The sequence below is a fragment of the Aquarana catesbeiana genome, linkage group LG05 (assembly GCF_042186555.1).
Source record: "Aquarana catesbeiana isolate 2022-GZ linkage group LG05, ASM4218655v1, whole genome shotgun sequence".
NCBI lineage: Eukaryota > Metazoa > Chordata > Amphibia > Anura > Ranidae > Aquarana > Aquarana catesbeiana.
This window is the reverse complement of record NC_133328.1, coordinates 538,586,057-538,605,103: the sequence shown is the minus strand read 5'-3', so window position 1 is coordinate 538,605,103 and position 19,047 is coordinate 538,586,057. Positions and strand designations below refer to the sequence as shown.

General features: G+C 37.9%; 1 protein-coding gene across 1 annotated transcript in view; it reads right to left on the bottom strand.

The window, feature by feature from the left end:
• Positions 1-3,117: 3,117 nt before the first annotated feature.
• Positions 3,118-19,047, bottom strand: part of KCNB2 (potassium voltage-gated channel subfamily B member 2) — a 368,009-nt gene continuing 352,079 nt past the window's right edge. The window contains exon 3 of the mRNA XM_073631795.1: positions 3,118-6,035. Coding sequence (XP_073487896.1) covers positions 3,924-6,035 — 2,112 coding nt within the window. The 3' untranslated portion in view covers positions 3,118-3,923. The remainder of the gene's footprint in view (positions 6,036-19,047) is intronic.

Sequence of the window (19,047 nt, the reverse complement as noted above, 5' to 3'; positions counted from 1 at the left end):
TGATCTTTTGTATCCATGTTTATTTATATATAAAAACATGTTCATAAATATCCAGTGCTATGAGACTTAATTTACTTTAGGAGGAATTTGCTTAGTATAAATCGATCCCTCTTGATTGCCTTTTAGGCCTGGTTCACACTGGTGGGGAATACGCTCCGACTTTGAGAGCACATGTTGCATGACGTCTATAAATCAATGATTCTCTATGAGAGCCATCTTAACTGGTCCGACTTGTGTCGGTTCAACTTTGGAACAGGTTCCTGCACCACTTTGGTCCAATTTTTGTCCGATTTCAGCCCACTGAATATCATTGCAGTCGTATCTAAGTCGAATCAGCATCTTCACTGATCCGACTTGTAACATGCCACTTGTGCTCAGTGGCAATGTTAGCACTGCAAAATGTATTAAAAAAAAAATCCATGCCTGACCAAAGTTGCACTTGTCTCAAGTCGGATCCTATTCATTAAAGTCTGACCGATGTCTGACCGATGTTGCAGGGCAAAGTCGGATCGGAAGTCATGCGCCTTTTATGTCGGGGCAGTGTGAACTTGGCTTTATCGTTAAACCAAAATCTTTAACTAAGTTTCTGTCAAGTAGAAGGAGATTCTTAAGGTTAATGGCGTTTACCTAGTCACTGATAAGACTGATATTTTAGACAAGAATTAAAAAAAAAGGAATTGTTGCTAAACTAAAAAGGGAGTTAGATAGTGCTGCTTGATGAAGAGTAGGGGAGATTAGATTACACTGCAGCACTAATTATTTCTGTGCAGTCACAGACTTTATAGGTCACAGCATTTGATTTAAGCTTGTAACTTGCTTATTGGTTATAAGTATTAATTAAAAATAATTATGTGTAATATATTATATTTTTTGTTAAAATAAATATAAAAGGTCTAGAAATTAACATAAACTTAATAATAATAAAAAAAAAAAATATCTGAAAAAAATAGGTCTAATAATGGATCCTGGACAGCCCTGCTTTTTCTCTGCTTTATACATTTTGTACACAATAATTTGATCTGTTTTTATTGTGACCATCCACTGTAAAATTAGTTAATGCAGAGGAGGCTTTGCATTAAATGCTCCACTTAGCAGTTTCTGTATCTAGAATGACCACTTAAAATAACCACATTATCAAATTAGAAGGACAGCAACACTTTTTGTGAAAGAAATGTAGTTTTACTGTGTTCTATGGCTTTAAGGACCAACACAGAGGAATTTGTAAAGAGCTCAACTTCCATTATAGATTTGAAGATTAAGTGATTTATCTTTCAGCCTGGACTTTCACTGCTCTTGGCAGTGCACATGCTGACATATGAATGAAGTCTCCCAAAGCTGGAAATAGATGGATCAAAATTCGATCAGTTCAGCAGGGACCAGACAAATTTCAATCCATCTATGGCCATTCCCATTCGAGAAGAGTTGACCTATTGATCAACACCTTTCGAATTGGGAATGTTGGAAAATTGTTCGATCAGTGTTTCAGCTGATTGGCTGTAGCACTGATCAGTGTATTGTGAGAGTGGAGGAGTCCCCACTTTTAGAATAAAATAGCACTGCGGGGAGGATTCCACTATCCACCTTGAATGTGTTGATGGGGGATTCCATTCATTCATCTATGGCCAGCTGAAGACACTTCATTCACGTAAGCACACTGTACATCCTGCTTATTTGCTAATGTTAAAAAACTTAAATTCCTGAGTTTTAGAATTTTTATATTCCAAAACCTAGTGCTGTGAACTTCTATGAGATGTTTAATGAGGAAAGCAGAAAAAAACAGGTATTTGAAATGGCCATAAAATAACAGTTCATGTTCAATTGAGACTATGGTTGATTTACTAAAGGCAAATAGACTGTGCACTTTGCAGAGTGCAGTTGCCCTCTGCAGGTGCAATTGCTCCAGAGCTTAGTAAATGAGGTAAGGCTTGACTTTGCAAAGAGTACCCAATGCTGTGCAAGGAAAATAAAAAAACAGCATTTTTGCTTGCACATAATTGGATGATGGAAGTCAGCAGAGCTTCTGCTCATTTACTAAGATCTGGAGCAACTGCTCTTGCAGAGGGCAACTGCACTTTGCAAAGTGCACAGTCTTTTACCCTTTAGTAAATCAACCCCTGTGAGTTACATGTTCAATTCATGCTGCAAAATTCCATTTCCTCCACTGATTGATATTTAAACTATAATTTCAAATCATGAATGCATGTAAAACTAAAGGGGCATATTTCTAAATCCATACATTTGACATTTGCCACACTTTCACATGTAGTTAGTCAGTCCCTGTAATTGAAAACACGTGTTTTGGGAAGATTCACCTGCAGTAAATATTTGGTGAATGTCACATCAACTGCTTTATAAATATGCCCCAAAACATTAAAAACAAATCATGAATTTTAATGAATTTATGTTAAGGTATGAAATGGCAAAAAGTAGACAAACATTTTCATTGTATTTGGTGAGTTTAGCAGTTTCACATTTTGAAACTACATCCTGTTTTTTAATTAGACTGGAGTTGGAGGTATATTAAAATATTTTGTGCTTAAAGTTCCCTTTACAATGATAATATTAATTAATAGATCATTTAAGATGATATTCCGAGTGGTCCCTTTTGCATTTCAATTATGTCGTTAAGTAATTCAACACTGCTTAGGTCTCCTAATCAAATAACCTAAAGGAAAAAAATCTGAATGCTTAGAGCAAACTATTTTGCTATTTTTTGATTATTAGCTATAACATATTGAAATTCTGTCTTTGATGCAATGCAATGTAAAGATGCAATAGGTTTTTTGATGCAATGCAATGTAAAGATGCAATAGGTTGTTGGAATGTGCCAGACATAAGTGGTCTTTATTGGTAATGAAATCTGTGTGGAAATGTTGAACGTGATTAGTCACTTATCCACGATCATAAAGAAGAAATATTGACTGGAAAATATTACACAGTAGGACATTAATCATGTAGATTGAAAACTCATGGCAATTGGCACTATTTACGTGGCGATCAATTACTGTACTTTTGGGCAATCAACAGTGGGACATTATCATTGACAATGTTTTTGGCAAGTTAACACATTAAACATCAGTCTTCACACTAGTATTTGTGGTTGTTAAACCTTGCCTGTTTTTTTTTTTTTTTTTTTTTTTTTTACTTTATTATTTTTTAATAAGAAATGCAAAAAACAATCTTGTATGCACAGCAAAAATCTGCAGTGAATTATAGCACAAAAAAATAAAAAATATTCTCTTAATTGAAACCAACAAAGACCTCTCAACAGAAAACATTTTACTTCAGTTGCATAACGATTCCAGTGTTGGTGAGCCTTGCAACACATGTAATTATCCAATGTGTTCTGTAACGCCAACCTTTGCACCACCAGACCAGCTAAAAGTAAGGTTGCAGTTCTGCAACATAATGTAAGTCTGTACAAGTCCTCAAAGCAATATACTGTGAAGGAAGTACCTGTGTCCCAATTGATGGGTTCCATGTATATACCTTGTTTATCTATATTCTGTCTTCTAGCTAACATATATATACACATATAGGCTTCCTTAAAGCTTACAGCACCTCATTTCCACCTGCTTTTTTTTCTTAATGCATGCATTGACACTTAATCCTTCCCTTTGCAAACGCTACATTGCCTTTAAACGCTCCAAAACACATCTACACTCATGGATTAAAGGATCAAGAATGTCAGGCTTTGCAATACACTGGCTCTTAAGAAGGGCTTTCATTATTACACACTGCTGCTGAGTCATTATATATTTTGTTACAAAAGGTAGTTCCTGAACTATTTAACTAAGCAGTTCTTCATGCCATGCAAAATGAATAGTTTATGGATGTCTTTGAGGCTTTTCCTTTTGCGTTCACAGGCATTACCAACCTTAGTGCTTTTAAGAAAAAAAAGTCTTTATTGCTTTTGCAACTAGTCACATGCTGGTCTCACGTGTTTGACAATAACCTGTTTCTCCAGTCTCTGAGTGAATTTCTGGGACAAATAGATGATTTTCTACTTTGCTTTCCTCCTGATTATTGTCCTGTTTAATGTCCTCTCCTGTCAGGTAAATGTCCTGAGTACAGTTTTGACTGATATTTTTCTGCAGGGAGATTGTATCAGATTCTGTGGGTACACTGGTTCCTTCATTCTGCTCCTCAATGCAGTTAGTTTTGATGTCCTCCTGAGTATCATGCTTTGAGCCACATACCTGCATGAAGTCATCATCTTCTGTGTCTATTTCTGTAAAGCTGCTTCTCTTCTTTGAAGAAAGTGAAAAAAGTTTTGGATTTCGAGAAGGTGATATGGGAGGTCTTGCAAGTCCACTGGGTGATTCAGCTTTTGCCTGTGTGGGCTCCTCTGAGGAAGAATAGTCTTGCAAAAAAAGTGTGCTTAGTTGAAGATGAGTGTACAGTGGGTGTTCTATTGTGTTTGTCGGCAATGTACTTGTAATACCTGCTGGATTTTGGAGAGCACTGCTTTTTGATTGCTTTGAATTTATTCTCAGAGATCTTGATCTTAGGGGGTTATTTCCCTTCATGGAACCCTGATCACTTTCTACCTCATTACTGATCTGATCTTGTAGAAGTATTTTGGGGGTTCCAGAAGATTCTGACAACTTATACTCAAATGTGACATCTTTTGGAGCAAAACCTGTGTATTTTGAACGTGGCAAAAATTGAGACACTTTGACTTCATGGCTGCCTTCTTCAGGCACGGTGTACGAAGGGAACCTAATTTCAAGGTTACTGCCAGGAAATGGTGTAAGGGGGGATCGTTCAGCTTCTGTGAAATCTGTTGCACAACTGGCAAAACTGTCAATGCTAGAAACACTTCTCATATCTGTAATGATATCTTTTGGGGCAACTGATAGCTGGTTCCTCTTTGCTGACACGTCCTCCATTTCTATTTCCTCCTCATATGCAGGAGGGATGACAGACTGCTCATGATATGAAGAATTAACACTAGGATGTGACTGTGCTTTTGTAATCTCATTGTACAGCTCCTCTAGCTTCTGGGCACTGAGATGCTGTGGGCTGGATGAAGAATTGTTTAATAGTTCCTGAGAGTCATGTTGACTGACCTCCTGATATTTATTGTCAAATGATTTATTTGAACTTGTCTCTGACATTGTCCTCCGTGCCCATTTCCATCGGCTTGGGGACAAATGATTATCATTACCTTTCTCTATTTTATTAGTTCCGTCTGCAGACTTATCTACAACAATATCGATCAATTCCATGCTGCGAGCAAATGCATCTTTGAGATTCATGGAAACAATACTTCCATTCCTTTTCGCTCTTTCAAGAGCTTCTCTCCTCTTAATTGCCTTTTCTTGCCTCTTCTGCTCTTTGTAAAACTCTGAAAAATTGTTTACTATGATTGGAATAGGCAGTGCAATCACTAAAACTCCAGCAATGCAGCAGAGACCCCCAACTATTTTGCCAAGTAGTGTCTTGGGATAGATGTCTCCATAGCCTACGGTGGTCATTGTTATGGTAGCCCACCAAAACGATGCTGGTATACTTGTAAATTTTGTAGCATCTTCATCCTTCTCAGCAAAAAATACCAAGCTAGAGAATATCATTATCCCCATGGCTAAAAATAATATCAGCAATCCCAATTCATTATAACTTCTCCTGAGTGTGAATCCCAGGGACTGAAGACCTGTTGAATGTCTGGCGAGTTTGAGAATACGTAATATCCTCATGATTCTGAATATCTGAACCACACGTCGGACATTCTGAAACTGAAGCACACTTTTGTTGGATTCTGTTAGGAAAATTGTAACATAATATGGCAAAATAGCCAACAAATCTATAATGTTTAGTGGCCCCTTAAAGAACTTCCATTTGTTTGGGGATGACAGAAAGCGCAGGAGATATTCCATGGTGAACCAAGCTATGCATACAGCTTCAACATGTGCAAGCTGTGGATTGTCATTTAGTTGTCCAAACTCATCCGGTTCCTGCAAGTCAGGCAGAGTGTTCAATGATAATGCAATGGTTGAAAGCACGATGAACAGGATTGATATAATTGCCAAGATCTAGAAAAAGAACAAAAAGGAAAATATGTTAGCTGTTTGTCATCTGTATTTTTCATGCATTTTATGGTACTTTTTAAGGTAGACTGAAGAGCCATTTTACCTTTAATTTACAATATCATTTAAAGCTGGCTGTAAAATAAATTGTCCCCCCAGCTAATTTGAGACAGCTGAAACCAGGGGAGTCCAAGCGGGTGTAGGCTATACCCTTTATGAGGTCTATGTGCAGGCCCTGGCTCCCTGGCCTCCAGATGTTCAGGAGCAAGGAGAGAAAACGTTAATATTCTAGGATTCTATATATAAACATGAGAAGGACAATGCACTTTCAGGTCACATCATTTTTACTAATTATTTCTGACCCCCCCCAGGTTTTATAATTTTACTATGTACTCCAGAGTATGCATAAACCCGTTTGATTTTCTTTTAATGAAAAGTAGTCACATTTGAGGTTTTTGGGTGATATGATCAAATCACATATATGCTCCTCTACCTCTAATTAAAAAAGGTATCTGGTCAGTTCTGTAAATCTGTAAAGATTTTGTTGGTTCTTTCTAAGGTAAATAGGGCCATTATACCTTTATTTACAAAATAATTTAAAGCTGGCTGTAAAATTAAATTGACACCCCCAGCTAATTTGAGACAGCTGAAGCCAAGGGAGTCCACACTGGTGTAGGCTATACCCTCTATGAGGTCTATGTGCAGGCCCTGGCTCCCTGTTTTTCAGATGTCCAGGAGTGAGGAGAGATTACTTTAATATTCTAGTATTCTATAGGTAAAACATATTTTTTTTTACTAATTATTTTTGACCCCACCCCAAGGTTTTATAATTTTACATTATGTATACCAGAGTATGCATAAAAAAGTTTGTTTTTTTAATAAAAAAATAGGCATATTTGAGGTTTTTGTGTGACATAATAAAATCACATATATGCTCCTCTTCCACTAATTAAAAAAAGGTCTCCAGTCAGTCCTGTAAATCTGTAAAGATTTTGTTAAAAACGTAAACATTTTCTAGATCTAACACTTGCTGCAGACTGAGGGTGAATATACTTGAAGCAACTGTGGTGGGTTTAAAATAAATTCAGAATAAAGGTCCCTGCAATTGAAGAGCATTTATACTCACCTGTCCAGTGGCCCACATCTCATACCTTCCATTCTGTCACATCTTCCATGGTGGCTGTAGCCTCCATGAACCTCTATCACATAGGATACTTTCAGGAGCATAGGATACCTTTGTCCCTCACCATGTACTTTGGTTCTACCCCCCCCCCCCAAACTTATTACTGCAGAACTCAGTAGTGTTGTAGGGGTCTAGGGGTTTGGAAGTGTGGAATACCAAAGCAGCTAATAGAAGTTGCAGAGCTGAAATGGAAAGCAGATAGTAGTAGCCACAGAATGCCAGAGAAGTGAATATAAATGCCTTTCTATTGCATGGACCTTTAATCTGGATTTATTTAAAACTCGACAGGGTAATTTTTTTGGCTAAACTTTAGCTAAAACTTGTTATCTTATTTTGAAAAGAGCAGGAAACAGTTATGCCGCGTACACACGAGCGGAATTTCTGACAGAAAGAGTCCGATGGGAGCTTTTCATCGTATATTCCGACCGTGTGTGTGCCCCATTGGACTTTTTTTGTCGAAAATTCAGACGGACTTAGATAGAGAACATGTTCTATATTTACAACGGAACAAATTACTATTGGAAAAAACGCTCTTCTGTATGTTGTTCCGACGCATGCTCTGAAGCAAGTACGAGATAGAAATAATTGGCTACTGGCTATTGAACTTCCATTTTCTAGTCCCGTCGTACGTGTTGTACGTCATTGCGTTCTGGACGGTCGGAATTTGGTGTGACCGTGTGTATGTAAGACAGCTTGAGCGGATTTCCGTCGGAACTCTGTCGTAAAAACCTTCCGACGGCAAAACCGGTCGTGTGTACAGGGCATTTGAGCCCCTGACAGATTTTCACTGCCATTTGTGTCCCTATTGGCGAGATTTCCTTTCCCTTCATGTCAGGACATAAAGTTGTAGGTAGTGTCTCAATGGGGTGCAGGCAAAATCCATTTTTAGTACAGGAAGGAAGGGATAGAACCTTGGACAATGTTTTGATTCCTGCCCATGCCTTCTTTTTCTGGGTGTCACAGGGACAATAGGAGAATAGGAGGGGGAACTCTCTCCAACTATGTCACAGACCAGAAAAACAATGTAATATAGTTTTGAATTTCCTCTGCACTATCCAAAACTAAAAGATAAATGGCTGGAGATCTTCTTTAATCACTATATCTAACAATAAGCTTTAAAAAAAAAGAAAAAAAACATATTAACCATAATGTTCATATCCACATATTATGGGATATAAAGGAAGAACATGATGATAGTTGCAAGGAAACATAGTAAATACAGAGTCACTGTGGTCTTATTTTAATAATAATAAAAAAAACACATTTAGCATAGCCATAGTAAAATACGCTCCAGTTTTTTAAATTTAATTCAGCACCAATAGACTCTTTCTTTTACTACAGAATATACAAATTAAAACCAACTAGTTTAAACCTGTAGAGATCCAGCAAAAGTAGGGAGTCTGTAGAAACACAGCTTACATGTACAGAGATTAATTGCATTATTTACATGTATTATTGCAGCCTTGTGCCTGCTGGGGAAGCTTAAAACTCCACAGTAGCAGAATGCTAAAATATAAATGGCAGATCAATAGCGTCTACCGGATTTGTAAAGTTTAATAACAGCAGCACATACAGAAATATGACTAAGCATTGTAATAATATAATTAAATGCAGCGGGTTTCTGGAGTTAGGTACACGATGTTAGGAAGAAATAAAAAAAAAAAAAATACTACTGGAAATGTAAAGTAGCTGAAGAGAAGCTAAAGAAGAGCTCTATCATAGTGACTTCTTACTTATAAAATATCCTAAGCAACTAATCTTTTAGTTAGTACTCTGTTCAGAGCTGCTGGCAGATGCATGTGCATCCACCTTGGAGCTGTGTGGATGCACATGCAGCGGCTGCACAAACACAATTGCATGTCAAATCTGACATGAGGTCAGGGTGCAGGTGTATGGATCTGAATGCAACGTGTCAGTGTCCTCTGTTATTATTATAGGTACTCAGCTTCTCTGCAAACAATGAGTACAGTATAATACAAGCCAGGATTACAGAAAATTCAATGTAACAGTTAACACGTTGAACACATTTTTTCATACATATAGACTAATTAAGGATTTATAATTTGCTTAGAGTTGTTTTAAATACTTAATATTTTAACGATTTTTCTAGATGCACTTTGCACGCCCTCCTCCTTTCAGATCAACCTCTACCAGTATCTAGTGGCTGGTTTGACGGGTAAAGGTGACTCTCAAGTCATATGGGGATAGAAAATGTTTGAATGTTTAAATTTCTATCCCAAAGGAGCCAGAAACTGCCAACTGCAGAATTTCTCAAAATTTGTCATTCTTCATCGTTCATTCTCAAGTAACTGTCTTGAATGGGTTGCAGAATTCTAACTCTCTAAAAGAAGCATACATAAGAAAAACGTGTTTGGTTTTGAATAGACTCTGTGTAATTCTCTTATGTCCTCACCTGGATGCTGGTGCCACCTAGGAAAGAAAGTGAGCTAAAATCTACCTTTCAAAGTATATGTAAACCCAATCACTAAAGTCTTATACTGTATAAGCTTTAAAATATTAATATAATTTTAAAAAGTTATTTTTAACATTATTAAATGTGCAGATTTCGTTAAAAAAATATTTAGCAATCCTACCATGAAGACCCTTGTTCAGGCACTTCCTGTTATAGTGTGACTGAGGTTTGTCCCTTTCTCTCTCTCTAGTGGCTATTTCAACACACATCACACAGGCATGGCCCACAGTTGTCACCATCATTAATACCCCCTTGAGACATGCCACGCAGCTATTGCTGGGCTACATGCATGTAGGAAGTAACTGCAGTAGGGCTGTGGGAAATCAGCAGCACTGAGATGCAACAAAGGATGACAATGGTCAAAATAAATATTTTATTTTTAAAAAGTCAATTTTTTATGATACACAATGCTTCAGCAAACTAAATGTCATTCGGTTATGGTTTATATGGACTTTCTCTACTCTTTCCAAAACGAAAAATAGGCCTTTGTAGATTTCTACTGTCTTTTAAAAAATTGGTCCATACCATTTTTAGGTTGCAATGGTTCCTGCCCTGACTAGTAGGCACTGGTCTATTTTACTTACAAAAGACAAAAAGGTAGATGTTGTTTTAAAAGTCAATAACATCTCCCGAATGTACTAATAACCAAGGGATAAAACAACTACTTGCAAGCCTTAATATATATATATATCAGCATGCATTTTTTTGACTTGCTATTATAGGTTTTCACAAGCATTTTAATAAAACAATCAATAAATAAAGCAAGCCTTCTGGACTGTATTCTGAATATTTATAAAAGAATCAGCTTAGTAAACAGCAAACAGAAAACCCCAGGGCTTTGTTCTTTGAGCTGTGGATGTGATGAAAGTATTCCCCTGTGCTGCACACCAAAAGGAACAGTCTCACCTGGCTGATCGGCATATGCTTTGTTATGTTTGCTTGTGCAAACTAACTTTACATATCCATTTTTACCTCCTCATCAATTTCTTAGTGAAATCATCTGTTTGCCTACTAATACTTAAAAATAAAATACAGGAAATCAATTGCTTCTGATGCCTGCAAAGAATAGGATTCCCTTCTGAATCAGAATAAACTAATAAACATACTTTCTCTTTTAATAAATCAGTGCAAAGACCAGAGATGACGTACAATCAATCGATACAATTTAATATAGTAGAAATACAAGTGAGTGTAAGTGAAATATGAAATCTTGGAGCTACGAGATGTTGTATTTTTCACATCACTGCTTTCTGCTTGCTTATTGAATGACTCAAATAGTGGCCATACACGCCTTGATAAATGATTGATTTCTTTTCCAATCCATCTCTCCCAATAGGAATAATCGATCAGTAGTCAACAACACAATTAACAAGTATGACACACATAGCAAAGTGATATGGTCGCAAGTTATCATTCATTTCGCTGCTTCTACCATGCAACCTCATAATCCGATTGATTAAAATTCAATAGAATCTATGACTCAGCATTAGTATCAGAATCAGCTCAGTGTTGCAGATTGATACAAAATGATTGATCATTTTCTGTCCTGACTGATCGACTCAATTTGATCGACTATGATCTAAACTGCATCTAAATCGATCAGAAGGAAAGATATGGCTATTAGATAGGTTTCTAATTTGATCATTTTGATCAAATTGCAATTCAATTGCATAATAAAATCGAAGTGTGTATGACCACCATAAGAGCTCATGAGAATGCCAGACTGGCATTCGCATACAAACATGCAAATCTATGTACATGCATATACTCAGGGGCGTTGCTAGGTCTACAAAAGATCTGGGGCTAGAGCCCATAGCAGCGAAGTAAATAAAGTCATACGCTTGGGCGGGCATACACATCTATATATTCATAAGTACAACCTTATAAATAATGTGAACTACAAGGTTAAATGAAAACAGTGAAAAGTGATGTATAATTCACACTCAAACTAAAGTCCGTGTTCCATCATATAGAGGTTTTTAAACCGTGAATACAACAGTCCATGGGTAAGAAACTATATAGCCAAAAGGGGGATTCCACGTGCCATCTGTGCAGGAGTGAAGACACAGACAATAAAACCGGCGCCGGTTTACATATGCAGAGGATTTGGTTTGACAAGTTGGCTACATCTGAGGACTGCTTCTCTGTGATATCTCCTGACCAATTGGACCATCTTCCATCCTGAACCGGAGCCTGGATGTGGAGGTCTTGTGTACTGGTGTTTACACCACATGCCTTGTTGACTCATTGAGCATATGCCCATTTGAGTCTCCTTATTCCGGAAAGCCTCCTCACTAACCAGTGGTGGTTTTATTGTCTGTGTCTGTGGAATCCCCTTTTTGGCTATATAGTTTCTTATCCATGGACTGTTGTATTCACGGTTTAAAAACCTCTATGTGATGGAACATGGACTTTAGTTTGAGTGTGAATTTCACATCACTTTTCACTGTTTTCATTTAACCTTGTAGTCAATTCACATTATTTATTAGGTTGTACTTATGAATTTGTAACATTTTTGAGTGCTGCACAAATTTTTTATTTTTAACATATTTCTTGGGATACACTTGTCTTAGTGTATCCCAACGGCGATCTGAATACTTTGAAGTGCAAAGGAGGATCTTTTAGACCCCCAAACCCTCCATAAAGAGTACCTGTCACCACCTATTATTACAAGGGATATTTACATTCCTTGTGACAGCAATAAAAGTGATCAATTTTTTTTTTAAACACAATTTATTAAAATAAAAATAAATAAAATGAATAAGGAAACAATTTTTTTTTAAAGCACCCCCGTCGCCGCAAGCTCGCGCAGCAAAGAAAACGCATACTGAAGTCGCGTCCACATATGTAAACAGTGTTCAAATCACACATGTGAGGTATCGCTGTGATTGTCAGAGCGAGAGCAATAATTCTAGCACTAGACCTCCTCTGTAACTCTAACTTGGTAACCGTAAAAAAAATGTAAAGCGTCGCCTATGGAGATTTTTAGGTACCATAGTTTGTCGCCATTTCACGAGTGCGTGCAATTATAAAGCGTGACATGTTTGGTATCTATTTACTCGGCATAACATCATCTTTCACATTATAGAAAAAAATCGGGCTAACGTTACTGTTTGTTTTTTTTAAAAATTCATGAAAGTATCCCTTTTCCCAAAAAGTTGCATTTAAAACACCGCTGCACAAATACAGTGTGACATAAAATATTGCAACAATCACCCATCTATTCTCTAGATTCTCTGCTAAAAAAAATATATATATATATATATATATATATATATATATATAATGTTTGGGGGCTCTAAGTAAATTTCTAGCAAAAATTATGGATTTTAACTTGTAAACAGCAAACGTCAAAAATAGGCTTAATCATGAAAGGGATATATATATAATATCATTACATATCTGAGTGCAAATCCCATGGTTTATTTATATTGATTTATTGTATAAATATTTTTACATTTTATATATATATCTCACTTTAGATTTTTAAATTTCTACTAATGAGATCTGTACCCACATATGTGACTGAGGAATATAGAAACCCAACTGTTGGCCACCTTTATCATACATAAATTAAATAAATTAGATATGCAGGAAGAAAATTAAGCAAGTAACGGTGCAGGAGGAGATGGTCAGAGGCTGCAGACATGGTGCAGGAGATGGTCAGAGGATGCCCACATGGTGCAGGGGGAGATGGTCAGAGGTGCAGGAGAGCAATAACAGGAGGTAGTCAGAGGCTGCAGAGGGGTCTTACCTGGCCATTATGAGAGGCGCGCGCCACTGCCGAGACCTCAGAGAAGTGACACTGCTGCTTTCCATTTAAAAATGGCGCCATTATGTCACTGCGCATGCGCCCACCTGCCCAAAAAGGGCCGAGCGTGTACGGGCCTTCCCGAAAGCTGGCGCATGCACAGTTGGCATGTCGGCCCAGGCCGGCAGACATATCTTTTACGGGCGTCACTGCCCTCAAAGCTGCCCCAGAGTAGGTGGCCTTGTCGGTATCCCAGTAGACCAGTCCGGCCCTGACTGCTGCACCCGGTAAGAGACTCGGGGCTGTGGGTCCAAGATTTGGGGCTATAGCCCCAGAAGCCACCCCCTAGCGATGCCACTGTATATACGTATAAATTGGCCATAGATATGTGGCCATATTAGGTCAATGATGTTACAAACATCCCTGCTCCTTTGCGTGCGTGAAGCTGTGGGACGGGAAATGCCTCAGGCTTTGATGATTGGGCCAGCAGGATGAGATCATGTGACAGCTTCCCACAGGTTCTGTGGAACTGCATTCAGGCTGAATTCAGACCAAACCCAGCTCATCCCTAGTCACTAGCATTAACACAGCAGTTTCAGATCCATGCACCCTTTCTTGCACACTTCAGATTTTAACATGTAGCTGTGTCTGTGCAGCTGCTTTGTCTGCATCCACTTCTGTGGGCTTCCTGCGTGCAGCCCTGAGGTGGATGCAGACGCAGCAAAAAGGGTCTCAGCGCACATCTGCATGAGCCCTTAAGCTCCATGCACACTAGGCGTTTAGCCCATGATCTGAATAAAGAAGTATTTTAAGTTCCCCTAAACCTTTCTGGATATTTTAAGTACATGAAAACCAATGTAAAAATGTGATTTTAGCAAATATCCCAGTATATTCAGATAAGGAGCAATAGTACGTATGAAAATTAGCCATCAAATAAACTTTCCAAGGATTTCTAAACTGTGCATCAGTATCATATAAGAGAATTCCTGTCAAAGTAAACACTGCCATTTGCCTTTTATTAGAAGGTCATTGCTGGCCCCGATTTGGAAATATTAGTTGCCTGTCTGAGTCCGGCTTCATTATTTCTGGAACAAGCATGCAGCAAATGTCTTATAAATAATCTAAAAATAAAGTCTTAAATAAAGTCTTAGAAATATCTGTATCCCTTGTTGCAGGTCAATGAAAGGTTAAAGCCAGAGCATTGAAATGACAGCCAGGCATCCAGCACTAACAGACGACCAGCAATGGCAACCTACATAGTTTTCTCCTGAAGGACTTCCTTCAAATAATCTCCTAGCATTTTTACAGGGCTTTGTTTTTTTTTTTTTTGCATGCTAGTCTTATTTGAAAACAAATAAGTTATTAAAATACAAAAATTCTCGAACAACAAAATCAAAATTTTGAAGTGATGTAATGTAGTTGAATAGTATTTTTGGACAAAAACAGTACTGATTAAACATCGTACAATCTTGTATCGTACGAGAAAAATGTTCACGTTTGTCCCTTCCAAAAATTTTGAACGAGAGCTGTGTATTAACAATCAGATTATTATACGATCGTTTCAAAAGTACAGTATTCTGATCGTGTGTACGGGGCTTTACACTGAGAAACTAGATTGAATTATATGGTGTGCAACTGGTAGTTGTCTCCACAACACACAGAGGCAATATAGTGTTGTAGGCATGCTTCAGACTCTGTTAAAAGACCTATGCCCTGTACACACGGTCGGATTTTCCGACGGGAAAAGTGCGATTGGATTGTGTTGTCAGAAATTCCGATCGTGTGTGGGCTCCATCGGACTTTTTCCGTCGGAATTTCCGACACACAAAGTTTGAGAGCAGGCTATAAAATTTTCCGACAACAAAATCCAATCGGTTCCGATTGTGTGTACACAAATCCGACGCACAAAGTGCCAGGCATGCTCAGAATAAATTAAGAGATGAAAGCTATTAGCTACTGCCCCATTTATAATCCCGACGTACGTGCTTTACGTCACCGTGTTCAGAACGATCGGATTTTCCGACAACTTTGTGAGACCGTGTGTATGCAAGACAAGTTTGAGCCAATATCCGTCGGAAAAAATCCATAGATTTTGTTGTCTGAATGTCCGATCAATGTCCGACCGTGTGTACAGGGCATAAGAGTGTACATAGTAGTTGTCATTTTTCCTCCAAGCAGGCCAAAGCATTCAAAGCAAAAACTAGACACCGTTAAATGGCTGTAGTGCTTTTATGACTGAAATTTGTGATCTGTCTATTGTTGTCTTTTAAGACTACAGCTCCCGTTTGTATCAGCAGGATTATACAATATTTTGATGATTGTCTTTAAAATGAACGGCAACTAGCTATAGGTACATCACATGGTGTAATAATGTCAGTTCTATTTGTGAATTCAATAGCACAATAGAAATGCTATTGTTTCACGCGGCATGCTATAAGCCATTGTGCTGCAGTTCTACCCCTGTAGTGAATCATTACAATGTAAAGTGGTTCAAGAGAGAAAAAAGTACATAGGTTTAAATGTTGCCGATTTCCAGACAAGCTGATTTATATTCATACAAGCTCTAAGTGAATTCTGATTAATATGTTTCCTCTGTGATAAGTGTATTCTTTATAACGGTAAATTCAAAGCCTGTTGCCACTTGGGCTTAGTCATTTTGTATTGCTGTGAAGCTTTTTTTTTCCTATTTCAACATCCTTTTAAATATTCTCTATGCAAACAAGATGTTTGAAGCTGTTCTTTGAAATGTTTTGTGTGAATTTTAACCAGATTCTATTCGAACGGAGCAGCACTCGTCTTATTACCAAGAGTAGGAGATTATTATTACTGATACAAAGAGCAAGGTTCTTACCGCATTCTGCATAAATCGTATATATAATACAAGAATTTGCTGCTTTTAAACTGAATGAACTCATAGAAAAAAATAACATCAAGAAAACTGCAACAAAGACTGCCAAGCCTCAGACTTTCTATTGTTTGTTTCATTTTCATTGTCCAACTGCATATCGGGTGAGAATTGTTCACATTTTTGTGGTAACATTGGGATTAATGATTTTAGAAATGACTTATAACATTTATTGTGTTTGGGTAATACCAGGCAATTCCTGACTGATTATTTTTTAAAGCAGAATTTAGTTGGCAAGAGTGGCCTGTTGCTCATTGTTAGGGTCTCTCAAGTGGGGTTCTGCAAGAGGTCCAAAGGGGTTCCTCCACTGTTGCAGCAAATTTTTTTCCACCCAACAGTGATTTTTACTTTTTCCTCTACTGCTTATTAACTACCACCAAGGGATATCCAAAAAGCTTATTGCCAGTCCCAGCTCCTGAGGTTATACTGCAGAAAGCCGATGGGAAGAACAGTTCAACTTTCCTAACAACACCTGGGTGGCTTGGGTAGCTAGAAAATCATTGGCCACTGCTGATAGGGCAGGGCTACAGACCAGCAGCCAGTGAGGAGAGCACATCATTCCCGGCCATGAATTTCCTGAGGTTGCTTGGTCCCCTAGAAGAAATCTAGAACTTCATTAGTTGTGTGAATGGTAGCTGCCAGGCTCTGATGCCCAAGATAGAGCAGTTAAGAGTCACAGCTCCATGTCTGCTTGAGAGCGATGACAACTCTATCCTGATCTGTCCTGTGAAATCCTGTAAAGTGCACCTATGCCCAGGCCTACGGACATTAAATTACTAGACTATTTGCATATTTTTAGCTTTAAAACAAGCTATCCCTGACATCTCTAGCTGCTTCTAAAACTAAAATCTGGCATAGATGTTAATTGTGAAAACAACTTTCTGTCCATGTTCTATTTACATTTTCAACTTGATCATTTTTTTAATTAAAACTTTTTCGTTTTTTTAAAAATGTACCTTTGTGTAGTCCAAGACATCATCACTTAGCCCAGCATCGGGAGAAGGTATCAAGTAAGCGGTGCCCTCAATTCCGCACACTGTGCGACACCACAACAATGCAATGGGAATTGTAGTTCTCAATAAGTATAAATGTGGGTGATGTTTTTTGCCCAATCCTAACCTTACCTGTAGTAGTTAATGGACATAAAGGTGGTTGGACCACCCAAAGTCCCACCCACATTTATGTCCATTGACCATTACTTTTTTTGGCTGCTTCTAAACTTGCCTGGCAGTGAGATCATGCAGAGGGAATGGGTGAGACAGACCAGGAGTGTGAGAGATCTGGGCCCTCCCAATACAATGAGTGGTGACGTAATAATGCTGCCATTGTTAACACCAAGCTACCCTGGGGAAGTTACAAGACCAGTGGTTCAGGGAAGGAACATAGCACTGCAATGATCCATGGAAAGGATGCGTTTCAAAAAGAATTGATCAGTGGCTACTGAAAAAAAAACGCCTTATTTATTCAAGGCAGGGACAGATTTTTAGAAGACTTTTTTAAAGAAATAATTAAAAATTTCTGCTCGGAATTTAGCTTTAATGTGGAATTATTCCTTTTCAAAGATCACAACAAAAACTCCAAATTTGAGTTTCAGTCAATTTCTGACAGCTCAGAAACCTTCTGCTTGTTCACAATACAGGGCTGGCAGGCTGCCAAGTTTCTGATGCAACAGAAATTTATAGGGAAAAAGCTAAGATTTCAAAGCCTATGTTGTGACCTTAAAAGAACATTTTTTCCAAATGCTTATAGATACAGGGATGAATAAGAACTTGTTTTAAAACTTTTGATACTTTAGTGTGCTTGATCCAGGCACGGTTTCATTTCAAGGTGCATGTTTAACATAGGGTGAAGCCATTTTGCAGTTTTATCAGTGGTGTGCACTGTAGTGATTCACTTCTTACTGCTGTTACATCAAGTAGGCCACATTTTCTTGAACATTTGATCACATCGCAAAATATCAACCACCAATTTCCACTGATGCCATATACATTCTAGCCATCACCCTACAGCTATGCCTGACAAATATAAACCAGAATATATTATATATATATATTCATATATTTGCCTTCATTGTAATGAAAAGAGTTCATTCACACTAGCTTTGATAACTGCATAGAGAAATGGAATAGAAAGAATTATTTGCATGTGTATGCATGTCTACATGCTGAAAAGTTTATTCCAAATCATTTATCCAATGCTATAATAGGTTGGGTACTAGGACTAGATACAGTATATTTGCAAAAAGTCACAGAACAAAGAATGATGATGGAAAACAGCCAACGTTTTTCGAAAATTGATTTTCTTCTTCAGGGGTGCATGAACATGAGCAAAAAGGGAACAATTTGCTTTCTTTTGAGATGGTAAATGCGTCTAGAGAAAATACCCAAAGTTTTCAAATAAGCTGCAAGTTGTCATCTGAGTGTCACCAGGGGGCTCCAGGGGTCAGTGACAGAGCAGTGATCCAAAGGGTTCAGATGGTTTCAGTATAAAACTGAATATCATATGTGCAAAATCTGAAATGTCCAAGCGCAGCCAGCAATACTTGGGGATGCTTCAATTATAGGGTCACCGAAAGATAATGAGGAGTTATTATATCATATGACACATGGCTCTCTTGCATTAACTGGATGCAGTTTCCATATAGTCAGACATCATGCAGTAATCATGATGTATTTGTCCATAGGGGTATGGATCCAAATTTATAGA